The sequence below is a fragment of the Sorex fumeus genome, unplaced genomic scaffold (genome assembly GCF_029834395.1).
Source record: "Sorex fumeus unplaced genomic scaffold, SorFum_2.1 ptg000006l, whole genome shotgun sequence".
Taxonomy (NCBI): domain Eukaryota; kingdom Metazoa; phylum Chordata; class Mammalia; order Eulipotyphla; family Soricidae; genus Sorex; species Sorex fumeus.
In genome coordinates, this window is record NW_026606063.1 from 53,097,542 (window position 1) to 53,113,857 (window position 16,316).

The following is a 16,316-nucleotide window of genomic DNA, read 5'->3' on the forward strand; positions in this document are numbered from 1 at the left end:
TTATCTGGGAGATGACTGACTTTTCAATAACCTTGAAGTCAACACAGAAATGGAAGGTCAAATCCTGCCATATAGTTGGAAGATTGAAAGCTACAGTGAAGATCCTTATGTGAAGTATTTGTTCAGTAGCTTCATGTTTACATCAGCTGAAAGTCCCATCACCTTTTTTTTCATGAGTTAAATAAGGGGGCAGAAGATACGAACAGTACAAGGGAAAATAATGGAGTATCCAGTGCCAACATAGAGAATGAATAACATTAGCTGGGCAAGCAGTCTTAATTTGTACTCTCTTGATTTTTAGCTTCCACTGCCAAGTGTGTTCCCTTTAAAATATACTGGTGTTTTGTAGCAAGGTCTAAGTAGTCAAAACACCATTTTTATTCTCCCATCCTCCCAGATTCCAGCTTCTTAAATGATAGCAAGGTTATTGCCTATAAGTGACTTGATAATCAGAATTACCTGAAGGAGACGTGACTGGGGCCTGCTCGAGGCAATCTATGAACAACAGGAAGACAGTGAATCACTCAGGGATTAATTCCATATTCTCATCTCTCAAACTATTGGGAAAATTCATGTTTAACTACCACTACCTTTTGAGCCACTCTTCCACTGAAGTCTCCTTTTATTTGTTTTGGAGGGTCACCCCTGGTGATATCTGGGTTTACTCCTGGTTCTGCATTCAATAACCATTCCTGCAGGGCTCAGGGTGGTACCAGAGACCAAACCCAGGTTGTATGTATGCACGGCAAGCATCTAACCACTGTAATATCTCTTGGCCCTGAAGTCTTCTTGATAATAAATGTTCATCATAACTGTAGCATGAAACAAAAGGTTTCCCAAGGCTGGTGAACAATTTTTATCCTAAAAAAATGGGTTGGCCATTCATTACAAAAATGCAGTATGGTATAAATGATTGTATGAAAGACTTAGTTTTCTCATGCCTCCTCTATTCTGGGTACTTCAGGTATAACAGCTTTGGGGAGCCTGTGACATACAAATAAAACATGTTCTGATGTATTATTCAGTCCTCTAAAGCTTCCTGTAAGGGAAGATGCTGCTGGATCTGGTTATCAATTGGTGGGGTGTTTAGTTGTCCTGTCATAGACTACCAGCTAGTAAAATTATATCCAAAATAAGGAAATTGATATTTCTAAGAAAACTTTTTAAAAGGTAAGAGTAAAGAATAATGAATAAGTTTAAGCTGAAGAGAGTAAAATTTTTCTTGAAGATAAAAAGATACAGAAAACACACTGTAATTCCACATAACTAAATTGAAGGTGACTACACAAATGTATCATTCCCAAGAAAGCAGATACTTGTAATTTTTCCACCATCTTTATTTTTTTATTTTATTATTATTATTATATTATTATTATTATTATTTGCTTTTTGGGTCATACCAGCAATGCACAGGGGTTACTCTTAGCTCTGCACTCAGGAATTACTCCTGGCAGTGCTCAGGAGACCATATGGGATGCTGGGAATCGAACCTGGGTCAGCCGCATGCAAGGTAAATGCCCTACCCACTGAGCTATTGCTCCAGCCCCCCCCATTGTCTTTATTATACTATGCAATTAGGAATACTTATGGACTTTTCTTAAATGTGAAAATCTGTTTGATACAATTATTTTGAGAATTAAAGCCCCCAAAATTGTATGCTTTTAAGCTCACTACAAAAATTACTACTATTGGAAATAATATACTCACCTCTGGATTTGCTAACATAACCTCAAAACATGATGAATGAAGTAACAAACATTTATTATTTGAAATACAGGATAATATGAACATTTTAGCTCTTACATAACTACTTTTCTGTCTAAGTAAAACATTTAGGAACATGGGTGGAGGTGGTTCATTATCCTGGGTAGATAAACTATTAAAATCATAATTCACAGGCATCATAATATGGACAAAAGATATTAATCAAATGATGTATTATAAAGCTTATTCCAGAGATTAATTCAATGTACAGGTCAATACACAACCAATAAGTTGGTTTCAGCATTCTTATCTGAAGTTTAGTTCATTTCAATAAATATTCTTATTAAAATATGGTTTCTTTCACTGAACTTTGGATCTTAAATCTCAGTTGATGACACAGTAGACTGTAGTAGCCTTAACTATACATTCCTTTAATTTTACAGTGCTACCTAGGAGCCATCAAGAATTGTCAAACAAACAAACACTGTCCTCCCATTGTTCATCGATTTGCTCAAGTGGGCCCAGTAACGTCTCCATTTTTGAGACTTGTTACTGTGTTTGGCATATTGAATACATCATGAGGAGCTTGCCAGGCTTTTGCTGTGAGGGAGAGATACTCTCAGTAGCTTGCCGGGCTCTCCGAGAGGGTCAGAGGAATAGAACCTGGCATGGTTGGGCTGGCTGCGTACAAGGCAAATGCTCTACCGCTGTGCTATCGCTCCATCAAGAATTACTACAGAGTAATTTCAACTATATTTTCATCATTTTAATCTAGCAATTTTAGGGAAAAAAGTTTTTTTTAAAAAAAAATTTTTCTTTTCCACTGTGGTCTCTATTATCTTATTTTTAATTGAGGCATGATGATCTACAGTTATTCATGATTGAATTTCAGTCAGGCAATGTTTCAACATCAATTCTTTTACCACTTTTCATTTCCATGAGTGTCTCCAGAAGTTTCTTCCCATCTCCCAGCCTGCCTCTATGGCAGACATATTTCCCCGTCTAGTCACTGGGGTTTACAGTACTGCTACTGATAAGAGTTTCATGCATAACAACACTGTACCACCCTACCTCAACCTCCCCTTCTTCATTCTGAGTGACCACTTCCCTCCACCACTGTCATCTGTCATAGTATTCCATACCATGTCCTATCTCCCCACTCCCTGTGTCCAGTCTCCACTGTCTTGACAAGGATACCTTTTAGTGTCATATTGTTACATGGCTTCCATGGTTCTGTTTACAGGGAGCAATTTATGATGTCAATATCAAATTTAAAAGTTATAGCACACATACTGAGAAAAGCAACATTAAAAAAATTGAACATTCACAATTTTATTTTGAATGTGAATCACAGAAAAAGTTTACATATTTTACTTAAGTAAAATTCTTGTTCTATTGGCTACTTTTTAAGTATTGTTATTCCATATTACAAGTACAGAGGTTCATCTAGTTAAATAACTACAGTGGCTACAAGAATAGTCTCAAGAAATATTTTTAGTTACATATAAGGAGAGCCTCCAATGTGACTAAAAATAAAAGTTTGTGGCCACATTATTGATATTCATTCTAGACTTCAAGTGATTTCTGTTTTAGAAGCAATCAATTGTGGAAACTATCCATACTTGTATCATTCCGGAAAACTGAATTTAGTAGAGTACTTTCAATTTTGTTTTTTGCAACATTACAAAATTGGTAAATTTTAAAATAAAAAGCTAAAATAGTTAAGATTTAAACTACATAAAGTAATCTACCTCTTAGATTTTAGTAAATATACATATGCATTTAAAAAACTAGAGAAAATCATTAGTCAGTAAATCTTACTTTCTGTGAAATACAATCATAAATCATCTTACTGTCTATATACTAAGGCTGATTAATAGAAATTAACTAAAGCCTTAAAATGCCCATTAGTCTTGGTTGTGTTTTTACTCATAATCAAAGTGCTTTAATCACAAGGAAAGAATAAAATATTTCTGATGGCAGCTCATTAGAAAAAAAAATGTTTTATGTTCTATTCTCTGCATATAAAAATAGTTTCACAACAAGTCACATCCTTTGAATTTGATGAAACTGAAAATTCTGGTGGATAATAATTAGAATTTTATATCAGAGAATATAGCTATCTGCTTCAAAATGGTTTCTTTTATATTTCAATTAAGTTTATGAAACTGAAAAACTACCAAAAAGGGGGAGGGAGGATCTACTTAAATTAGTGTAGATTAAGTGGTGACCATTATTGCAAGGGAAATACTATGTCAAGGAAATGTCTCTTTGTTTTGTTGCAAAAGTGATAAAAACACAAAAGTCAATAAAACTGTTAAAATAAGTCTTCGTAATTACCAAGATCAAAATCCAGTGGCTTTTTATTAAACATGAACTTTTGTTCTGCCTTCTGCAATACGTAAATAGTGCTGACAATTGGTTTGTGAGGCACTTGCTACAATAAAATGTAATTGTATCATGAGAGAAAGGTGACAATCAGGAGATCATGAAAAAATTACATATTCTCACTGGTAGTTAATTAGCCATGCAAAACCTCCTCAAACAGATATTCTCTTCTATTAGGAATGATTACTATGCAGGCCTACAGATGTCAATACCACAGTCATTCAAATACTTCTTTCCCTACTAATTGAAGGTTGTAAAGCTCTGGTGCCAAGGCTTTGCTTCCAAAGAGCTAATTTATGACTAGAAGGATATTTTATGTCTTCAGTTGCAGCAGCTACAAAATTCAGCAAATCAGAACCATCTGTGCGCTGATACTTGACTCACCATTCATCTAGCAGCCTATCAGTCACATTAGTTTGCATCCTGCACTTTTGGCTCATGAACACTTGTGATGATCCAAAGTTCATAAGAAATATTAAAAATGAGTGGCATACTGACCCTAAGTTACTGTACACACATCAAGAGAAAAAGCCCTCTGTGCTCTAGTTTTACATATGGTTAGTTAAAGGAAGACATGGACACATAGTTGCCACCCTAGTTACAATGCCTGCTTGCAGTAGTCTGAAGTTCCACCCCATTCTTAAAATGTATTTTAAATTCTGTTTATTTAAGTTGGTATGTGGGAGTCAACTGGTGAAAGCAGAGAAGCTGTAAATTTTAAAAAAGAATAACTTTTTAAAAACAGTTTCTACAGATATAAATATATTAGTACATACAAATAATCTGGTTAAATCCAAGAATAGTATTACTGTCACCAAATTATGACCTCATAAAGCCATATTAAACTTTAATCTTACCCAAGGTGTAAGCTTAAGACATCAGTGCATATTTATTTCTTTAGTAGTGTGCAATAGACCACAAATCTCACTCTAAGAGATAATGAGCAAAATTAACTTTCTCTAAGAGACAATGGGTTAAAAGAACTTCCAATAAATTCCTTATTGCTAGTTATGGAAATCGGAATTGAATATAAGAAAACAGACTGCCTGACTTATTTTGGAACTTAAAACTCTTCAATCATGAGAAAAATCTTCACAGAAAGTGATCCTAGGGCCTTAAACACTACAATACTTACTTGTTGGTTTCTTGGAGTATGCACATGTACACGCTCTTCTTTAGTGGAAAAGTCCAGTGGTCCTAAAGATATTCCACCAGGGTTTAGAATTTTCTTGAGCATCCGATAGTTTGGCTTCTCATCATATGCTAAACTATGAGCACAGGCTAAATATTCGGCTATTTCACCTGTGAAATATTAAATGTTTTGTCATTCAGCTTAGCAAGAATTGTCAAGACACCAATAGCCTCAGAATCTCTGTTTTTTCTCTCTAAACACACACGAGTACTAGCACACATACCAATCTCTACCTGCTGTACTATCAGTCTAGACCCTATAATGCAAGAAATGTATGTGCAACCACAGATACACAAGTATATAAAATAGACAAATGAAACATTTACAATAGTAATCCATACCAACACTTATCCTAAAACACATTTAAAAAATAGTTTTGCAACTTTTACATTCAATTATGTGACCCATATGGAATCACAAACTATAATTAAAAAATTTAGAATTTAGACTCTATCACTTTATAGTAAACCCGATTTAAATCAAAAGGGAAAAAGTTGGTAGCATTTATATTTTCTCTTGTAAATTATTCCTTAGAACAATATACCAACTCATTTCCCACACTCCCAATAAAGTTATGAACTACAAACTAAGCACAAGGAAAATTAGTAACCAACAGTTACACAACCACAAATTCAATTAAAATGAATGTTAGTTTGCATTTTTGTTTCAGGTGGAAGTTGAATCTGAAACTGATATAAGTAAATGGTAACAGTATTTATTGTTTAAAAACTGATAGGTTTTCATTTGTTCACAAAGGAGTGTTGATATCACAAAACCTAATTTTTCAGTTCTTTCTCCTTCAAAAACATAAGTATCACTGACCCAGACAAAAATATTTCTTATTTTCTCACTAAGTTGTTTCTATCCCTTGGCTGGAAAATCTGGGAAACTTCCTGAGTTGGCAGGAGTCACTTCCTAAGCCTTCACTTCCCTTTCATTCAAGTGGCGAATTAGAGAAATAGTGGGTTTCACTACCTATGGGAATTAATTCCAACAGGACTAGTCATCATCATCTCTCTGCCCTTAGGAAAGGCAGAATGTAACCACTTTGCTCCACACTGTGCGTGGCTATATTGTAGGAATTCATGAGCCTTTTGTGGTAGGAAGGAAAACTCTCAGCTCTGGATTTTGGATTCTGTGAAAATGATGCAGCCTACTTTTTCCTCTATAGTGTGTAAGACAAATGCAATTCTCTTAACTAGTATTTGATCAACCACATTACTATTAACGAGCCAGTAGTATCACAGCCTCATCACCATATTTATAACTGATGATTTCAAGAGCCCTTTGGGGCATCCAATTACTAAAGGAACAATCAAAAAGAAAAAAGATTAAATTATATTTACTATCATTTTCAATAAATATTCTGTTGTTCTTTAGCCCTTTCAAGAAGAGTAAACTAAGTTTGGTATATGCCACAATTCTATTATACAAAATATCCCAAATGAAGAAGAGAGTTGAATATTGGGAACATTTTCCACAAATCACTATTAGAAGACAATAGAATACTCCTGGCAGTTCCCCAACTGATGGCAGCTGTGCTGAAAAGTCTCCATGGGTCTGGGGTTGAAAAAAACGAAGTACAAGTGAGGTAGATAAGGGTGAAAAATAAAAGAGCAACTGCCTTTATAAACTGATTATTATATATCAGAAACTAAAGTAGTATGTAACTGAAATTGAATAAATACCGGCTTAAAATCAGCTTTTCAAGATAGATTGATTAAATACATGCTTTATTTACTAACATCAGTGCTATAAAACAAAATTATTTGATTAGTATGAAGTTATTATAATATTGAATCATCTGATTTGTAAACTAGGGTAACACTGAGTAACATAGCTATTGCTTCGTGAGACAGAAACCTTTAAACTATTATTATTACACTGAATTGGAAATGTATGCAGCAAACCTTGAGGGTATTTTATTACACAACATATCTTACTAATAAACCTTCTGAAAAGTGGTTTAATTTTTTTATTGAAAAATCCACTGTATGTCTACTATGACTTGGAACTGTCAGTTAATATTAAATTTCAATATACTGTGCTTTAAAACACAAATCTACATTTAATGAAATTATAATAATATAGCTTCTCAACCTATTTCCAACTGTAGCCCCCTTCGAAGCTTTCTTTTTGTGACTCCTGTTCTACCAGTTGGGACCTAGGCACATGTCATGGCACTCCATTTGCACAATTTTCACCTGTGGTCCCCTTGGAACAAGTGGTTGGACCATAGGGTATTGTAACATGCAGCACCAGCTGAAAAATACCGGTGTAGACCAATTAGGTTTTACTGTAAACCCAGAGCTCCTCATTTCTCCCATGATTTAAACCCTTTAATCTCTAGTAAAAGAAGCATCATGAAATATACTGTAGCCCACGAGCATTTTTCTTCGTATGGAGCATTGTGCTTTCTTTCCTACTTCTAAACTGAACTGCAATCTTTTATTTACTATTTTTAAAAGGATATTCTCTCTCTCCCTCTCTCTTTCCCTCTCTCTTTTTCTCGCTCTCTGCCCCCCCCCACCCCCGCACCCACATTTCCCCTTCCCTTCACTGTCCTATTAAGAACATAAACTGTTGATTTGGTAAAAATGAGACCAAGATTTTAGTGTTAATACGGAAGTGAAAACCTGTATTCCTCTAGTCCATTCTCATCCCCTAAATGAGAATAACCTGCTCTTTGTTCCCTCCATCAGAAGGAAAGGAACTACAGAAAGTGGGTCAGCAAAAAAAACAGTCCTAAGTCACTGAAACAGACTTAGGAAACCTGGGAAATGGAGGTAAGAAAGTAAAACTGGTTTTCTCCTGTTTGTTTAATTCCTATGAAAACAAAACTTTCAACTCCTTATGAGAGCCATGATATAAATTTAAGATGACTTAAGTTTACTTTCCAACTCTCATATGGAAACTCATACTATTCAGCCTTAGCCAAAGCATCAGTATATCTTTCTACTCTAATAAGTAAATAGCTAAAAGCTAATTTTAAGAATGTACAATATAAATAGCATACAAGATCACTGTGCTTATGTGTCTCTGAGACAAATCTGGTAGCAGGAGAGAACCTCTACTATAAGACAATCAAATTCAGTTATATTAGTGCTAGACAATGTACCTGCATGCATATGCACATGATGAATTTGGGTAATTTCAAAGCAACTTACTATTTATAGCAGTAATGCTGTAAAAGAATTCCATAACACTCTACACTAAGTTGAAAGAAACCCATTTAATTAAATATATATCTAATCTCCAATAGGCCTTGCCAAAGAATATTTTTGCTGACTGTTGATAATATAATTCACATCTAAATAGCATCCAAGCACTAAAAATTTTGTTTGTTTTTCCATTTCTGATTGAAAGTAGTCTTTCTTAGACCAACTATCTTCTTTCAGTAATATACAGAAAAACAAAGTCAACTCTGGAAATATTTGATATTTAAGTCTGTTACATACTCAAGGAATATGTATATTCTGAAGAATACAGTCAGTGAGGACCAGGGAAATAGTTAAATTAAGGCCCTCAGGTTGATGCTTGGCACCAAATGGCCCAGGAAATACCCCCAAGTACCTCCAGAGTAGAAGTCTACCAAGCCTAAGCACTAAACTAACAGAGCAGCACAGTTGAGTCAAATGCAGCCATAGTATTCCTCTCTGCCCCAACTCAGCCAGAATGCTGCCTAAATATTTCCTTTTAGTGTCATGTTTTCTAAATTTCAAGTAAGATCTAATCATCTTTTCTAGCAATAAGTTGGTCAGAGGCCCCAAATAATTTTTCCTCCCACTCCTGTGGCATAGTAAAGGTTGGGTTAGAAACCCAAAAGAGTGACAAATGTGTTAGTAAATCATAAATTAGAATTATCTTTGACTTACAGCAACTGCTTCCAGAAGGAGCCCATTTAAGCACTGAATCAGGTAGTTCATCCAAAAGACTAAAACAAAAACGAGTAAAGTACACAGTGAATTTGTTTTAATCTGGTAACTATTTTAATTACAAGAGAATAAAAAAAAAATATGTTGCCGAATCATCAACAACATGATTTTCAATGCTTTTTTTAACCTACCTTTAACTGGATAGAGGGTAAGTGGAAGTAAGGGAGGGTCCCTCAATTCTTATTGACCAATATATATTAATACCTAGAAACTAAATCATGAATAATTAAAGAATAAGGGATTTAATTCAAAGTTTATACATGGAGAAATATCAGAAACAGAAATATATAACAGGTATACATCTTAAATATAATAAAAAATCATAGAAAAAACTATGATTTTTCTGTGTATTTTTTTTAATTATTATTATTCTCTATTGGATTGTTTTTATTTTTTGTTTTTGTTTTCCAGCTTGGGGGCCACACCCAGAAATGTTCTGTGGTTATTCCTGGCTCTACACTCAGTGATCACTTGAACACTCTTGGAGGTGCTCAGGGGGACCAGTGGATGTCAGCGATCAAATCCAGATTGGCTACATGCAAGGAAAGCACTCTACCCACTGTATTTATTTCCAGCCCTCACTATTAGAAAGTTTTTTATAATGAACTGGAATTTAAAAAGTTAGCAAGAAATACCCAAAAACAAAATAACTTTTCAAATACTTTTCAATATTTTAGATGAGACAAGTATACAATTATCTTCTTTCAGTCACAAACATGTACACATTTAACTGAAATTACTGATAATGACTGCCTGATTTACAAACTCAGGCAGAACTGCAATAATAAATATGCTGATCTTATATCATACTGTGTCAGGAAAATAAAGGGCATAAAGGATGGTATAGTATTATGGCTGCATGTGCAAGCATGTCCTTATGGAAAAATTCAGTGTTATGCTATCTCAGCAAATTGAATAAATTATGATTATGTACTATATGCTATAAGAAGTTTGAAAATGTGTTTAATTTAAATTATAAACTTCAGAATATGTTCTAAGCATTATAGACCTACAGGTTTATATTATGAGTCAAACGAGATGAATATATTAACATATGTAAGGGTTCTCATAATGTAAACATAGGTTATGCTTATAAGTATTATATATTTTTTAAATTCCCCTATTCTTATATTTAAATACACATATATAGTTACAATCACTATAGTTACATGCAGTGAAAGCATCTCTACATACATACATATTGACAATACTAAAACAAATTATGTCTTAAAAACATATCATCATTATAATTAAGATACTAATTATACTATTCAAAATTAGGTAAACTGAGTTAGAAAATTGGATACCAAGGGGGGTATATATATATATACTCATTACTAAACTTTTCTTTGACCCACCTACATACTGAAAAACACATTCCATTAGGGTTACTATGGATATACCAGATACTATAGTTATTTAACTGTTTATATCTATCTATATATATATAGATATATATTTGTTATCTGTGGGAAAGGGAGTAGGATAATCGTGATTCTAATATGTGCCAGTATTTACATAAAAAATTATTCTGAGTCTGTAGCATAGTCTTTCTATAGTAAGAGCTGACATTACACTGAATTAGAAGACTGAGTCTGTGAATCAGCTTCCCCTTCAATAAACTTCTTGTGATTTGTTCCACTTAAAACATAGTTCCCTTTTTAATTGCAATTATAAAGTCTCTGGAGTACTGTTGAGCATGCCTTGGTATCTAACAAAAAATTGCTATTCTGTGCTATATACAATTGACTTTTTTTTTTAAGTCTGGTCAGTAAGAAAAGAGTAAAATACTGATACATTCTGTTCTTAGTCTAATCTAATTCTTTTGCTAACAGATTTTAGGTGACAAAAGTTAAGTGAAGAATTTTAAAAATTTTTGTGGCTACAATATTGTTTTATATAAATGACCACATATTTTTCCTATGTTCTGTTTTTTCCTAAAAAGCATAGCATATTGCCTCCAAGACACCAGATTAAGAAAGAGACATGCTACTCTCACTAATAATACATAAGTTTTATTTGTCCATTCCCCCTTATTGCTTTGCAGTTAATATCAATCACATTAAACTTAGACCACTTCCACATATTTTTAAAATGCTAATATAAAAATTTGACAACATAAAACCTTAATTTTAGAAAACAACATGTAAAGAAACAAGTATTTTAATTCACACTGTGTACTGCAACTTGTGAACATATGATTTCATATGTGCTATTTTAATGAATTTTATGTCTGTTAACTGCATAGTTTTTAAAAAGATATTTTTCAAATTAAAGGAATTTGCTTTGCTATCAAATGAGGATGGTAATCTCTGCTATTAGCTCATTTATTATTATCCCTTAAGATCTATTGCAGTATATGATAGAATATTTGAAACTCTACTTTGTTTTAGCAGTCTGCACAGCCATAGGGTCCTTCAGGTTCCGTTCCCAAGGCAGTTTCCCACAGAACCAACGCAGCAGGCAGTAGCCAAGGATTTCAAGGTCACTACGTCTGGACAGGGCTATAGGAGAAAGCATTAAGGGGAAAAAAAGATGAGGAATAAGCAAATTTTGAGAAATTGAAATTTTTGAATGAACTATTATTGATGAAATATGAAAAAAACCAAACGGGTAGTGTGTTTTGTTTGTTCAGCTGGAATAAAACTTAAATCGCCCAGGATTTGGCCCCAGTCCACAGACAGGTAATGACTTGTTGCTGTTGAAAGCAAGGGTCAATCTTTTCACCTCCTCCAACTTCATCCTTCCTTAGTCTGGCCTGTCACATGAACTTGATCTCCATGGCCTCTGACATGATCCAGACAACCCATAACCTGGCACCAACACTTTCTCAAAGAGCCAGGCAGTAAAACAAAGAAATAAATGTCTGCAGCTAAATTGCTAACATATGTTCCAGGAAGTCCATGGGGTCTGTATTGGTCATGCAGAGAGCCTTTGAGTGCAGACTAAACATTGATGGCCTTTCCTGTTCCACTAACACTAGTAGCATTAGCGCAATATGTGAAATTGGAAGAATATGACAAAACTGCCATCTAGTGTGCAGTATTAAAACCAGGTCTCTCTCAAGATTTTTCAATTACATGGATGTACAAAATAATATAAACCTACTCTGGGGGAGCTTACAACATGTCTAAAGTTTTACGAACACTATTTTCAGATATATAAGCAATAAAAACAAAATTGAAATTATAGTCCTACATTCTGATAAAAAAAAATAAAGGTAAAGGTTACAGGGGCAGAAATAAGGAAGGTCTAGGTATTGCAGCCAGTAGCTTTGCTACAATTTATTTGTAATTTTATTTTTAAATGCCCTATTTTCAATAATGGAAAATAAAAATCTAAGAAACATGTCAAATATAACTAAAACTTACTAACAAATCACTAAAAATAAGAATTAGATATTAGTAAAGCCCCCAAACAAATTCATTTTATAACTATTCTAAATTATAAAACCATAGGTAGTCATTTTAAATTTCTACCATTATTTGAAAGTTCATCTATAAAGGGATGTATAATCTCCTAAATGCAATATGTGACTATTAAATCTGCTATAAACAGAAACTTATTTTATTGTCTTACATTAAATAAACTCTGAAAAGTCAATAAGTAAACTTAGTTTTTAATTTAAAAAGTCATCTACTAAGAACAATGCTGCTAACACATCATAGCAACATTTGGTTTCCATATATGTTATTATAAAAGAAGACAAGATTAGTTCTTGCACATACCCTATCTTAACAGCTATTAGAGTATTGGAGTATTAAAGACTTCAATCTAGCACAATGCTAGAGTCCCATGGGTGCCATTTACTTTCTGCACAAGCTTGAACAATGTCCTAATGCAAGACTTGGCTCTCCTATTAAAAGAAAAAAACACAATCTCTACCACACTATTGCGTAGTAATTTTTTTTTCAGTAATAAATCTCCCATTAATAATGGAATGGTTCCATTTGTACAGATGTGTTCACAAGTCCCCTTTCCATTAAAGCAATTCCTATTACCATTACTTTTAAAAATTCACATCCTCTAATTTTTGAAAAATGAAATTTTGGCACCTGTTTGGACAACACAGGCTATATATAAGAGGACTGTCAAGAAAAAATAATCAGAATTAAGACAAAATAACTCATCCCATCTCTATGCACAACCCTTCAACTGAAGAACTGACAAAAAGCTGTACGACAAATAATTTAGATTTCTGAAGCCAATCATTCATAAACTGATCTTCATATAAAATAACCCTTGGCGACTTCACTTTTCTTCACTATTATAGCTTTTCTTACCTAATTAAAATACATTAGCTTTTAAATTACTTATTTTCTTTCACTATACATTAATAACTACAGTTAGGTATACATTTCAGCTACAGATTCAACTGAGTTCTATAGATAAAATATTTTTAAAAATCATAAAAACTATAGTCATTTTTTCCGCCATTACTTAGATAAAAGTATTAAAAATTCTTCTAAGAAGTCAATTTTACTAGAAATTTCCTTCCAGAGAACAAATGGAAAAATTTAATGTATTTTAGTAAGAAAATCTTGGACTCTATCAATGATTATATTTTATTTCCATCATCCAAACAAAGTGAAATTTTAAGAATTGCTTAATTAACTAAAAATATTCTAGCTCATAATAGCATATATGTTTATGTATAATTAACACAAAGAATTAGCCATATCTTTCACTGACTTGAAAACACATCATCAAAATATAGGTGCTAAAAATGGAAATAATTGTTAAATCTGAAAATTAAATGTTTTTATTTACTACATATTTTTCTTTGTCATTTCCTCTATATTTGAAAAATAAAGTGCTGAAAAAATAAAAATCAACCATAATTGAAAAGGATTTTTATCTGTCTTACCCTATCATGTATGGCTAAAAACCAGATCCCTATAATCTCTTATCATCTGAAACTTGAAATATATTGATTATAATTTATCATAATGCATGAAGTTCCTTAATTATATTTAATAAATAGCATAATTATATTTTTATGTCAACTTCTTAGAGTACCAAATTTCACTAATAATTTTACTGTGCATAAATTTAGTATTTAGTTATTATTAATACTTTTGCTCAAACACTCCAAAGTTAGTTTCTAAATATAAATTAGAATCTGATTTTTTTCAATTTATTAATATGGAACAATGTAAATGGATCTTGAAAGCTTGAAAAGCTTTTAACCACACAATGCTGCTAAGTTATGAACTATCGCCAAGAGTAAACAACAAGAAAAATGCTTAGTGTGACTTTTTCCCCATTTTCGGGGGTTGGGGGTGGAGTTATTGGGTCATATCCAGCAGCCCTCAGTGCATACTCCTGGCTAGTTGCTCAGGGATTATACCTGGCAGTGGTTGGGATCATATATGATGCTGAGATCAAACGGGGGTGGCTGGCATAAAAGGCACTTGCAGATTCCTGAAAAGCCGACACTACAAAAGCATACAAAAATAAAACAATGTGATTTCGGAGCCAAAGTGAGGGTAGAGTGGGTAGGCAGTTTGCTTTGTATGCAAGGAACCCAAGTTTGATCCCCAATATCACATGTCCCCAGGAATGATCCCCTAGCATATAGCCAGGGGTAAACCATGACCACCACCAGATGTGGACCCTTCCCACCAAAAAAATCGTGATTTTATAGAGCTACAATTATGCTAGACACTCTCTTTTATATGATCATATTTAATGGTTATCATTAAAATACGAGAATTATTACCAATGTTGAATACAGCTGCAGAAAGTTTGAAGAACTTGCTCTATAATATAGAGCAAAAATCAACAAAATCTCAGGGTTGAAATCCAGATCTGTCAGAATCCAAAGCCCATACTGAACTTAAAAATCATTTTACCTCAATGGGCTGGAGCTATAGCACAGTGGGTAGGGTGGTTGCCTTGCACGCAGCCGACCTGGGTTCAATTGCTCCGTCCCTCTCATAGAGCCTGGCAAGCTACCAAGAGTAAACTGCCCACATGGCAGAGCCTAGCAAGCTCCCTGTGGCGTATTCAACATGCCCAAAACAACAACAAGTCTCACAATGGAGCCTTTACTGGTGCCCACTTAAGCAAATCAATGAACAACGGGAGGACAGTGTTACAGTGCTTTACCTCAACACTGTTAGTTTTAACAGCATTCAAATAACATCCATTATATTTACTACTATATCATATATGGTATTATATATATATATATATATTGAGCAAAGTCTTATAGGTAGGCATTTTAACTTAAAACACCAAAGAATGCACTGAGGCAAAAACAGTTGTTTTGGCAAAGAAGAAACAAGCAGAAGATTCTAAGTTCTAAGCTGCAGCACTAGTAACATTTTCTATGTGTCTTTAGTTTCAAAAACGATTTCTTCCAAATATTTCACTCTGGTGAAGAGCAGTTTCTGTTATGCATTAAAACATTTAATATACAGGAGAAAGAGAGTAGCTCAAGACTGATCACATTCCTTGCATGAAAGAAGCCCAGGCTCCACCTCCAGCCCCTGTACTACATTGTTCTCCAAGAGTATGGAAGAATTCCTGTGATTAGTTCTTGTGTGTCTCTGGATAAGACCCCAAAACCAAACCTACACAAACAAACAAAAATTAATATATAAAAAGTGTTAAATAGCCCTTCCAAGCTGGAATGCATTGTCTGGATTTTATTCATCAAATGATATCATAGAGGACTTGAGATCATGTGTAATTGTTAATTGGAAACAGATATGATTATTTGTCTATAGTGTTTTCAGTTTAGGTTATGAAAAAAACAGGGCTTGGGACAGATAAACTTGAAAACATGTCTAAAGCACATATAATTTAATTGTTCAAAGTTTTTATAAGCCCAGAAATTAAAATAAAAAGCAGAAAACATCAGAATGGGACACTCACCTGGAAAAGTGGTGGAAACTACCTACAGAGCAAATTTTAAATTTGTTCTTTTATTTCTAAAGGGAGAAGGCTTGGGGATCATACCTGACTGGCTTTGTGCTCAATAGTCACTTCTAGTGGTACTTAGGCAACCATATGTGGGGCCAGGGATGGAACCAAGATTGGAAATTGCAAGGCAATCATCTTACATCCTTTGTACTGTTCCTGTGTACCTA

General features: G+C 33.7%; 1 protein-coding gene across 1 annotated transcript in view; it reads right to left on the minus strand.

Moving 5' to 3' along the window:
- VRK2 (VRK serine/threonine kinase 2) overlaps window positions 1-16,316 on the minus strand; it is a 100,830-nt gene that overhangs the window by 28,077 nt on the left and 56,437 nt on the right. Inside the window, exons 8-10 of the mRNA XM_056124332.1 lie at window positions 11,603-11,723; window positions 9,160-9,218; window positions 5,228-5,394 (exon numbers count right to left, since the gene is read on the minus strand). Coding sequence (XP_055980307.1) covers window positions 5,228-5,394; window positions 9,160-9,218; window positions 11,603-11,723 — 347 coding nt within the window. The remainder of the gene's footprint in view (window positions 1-5,227; window positions 5,395-9,159; window positions 9,219-11,602; window positions 11,724-16,316) is intronic.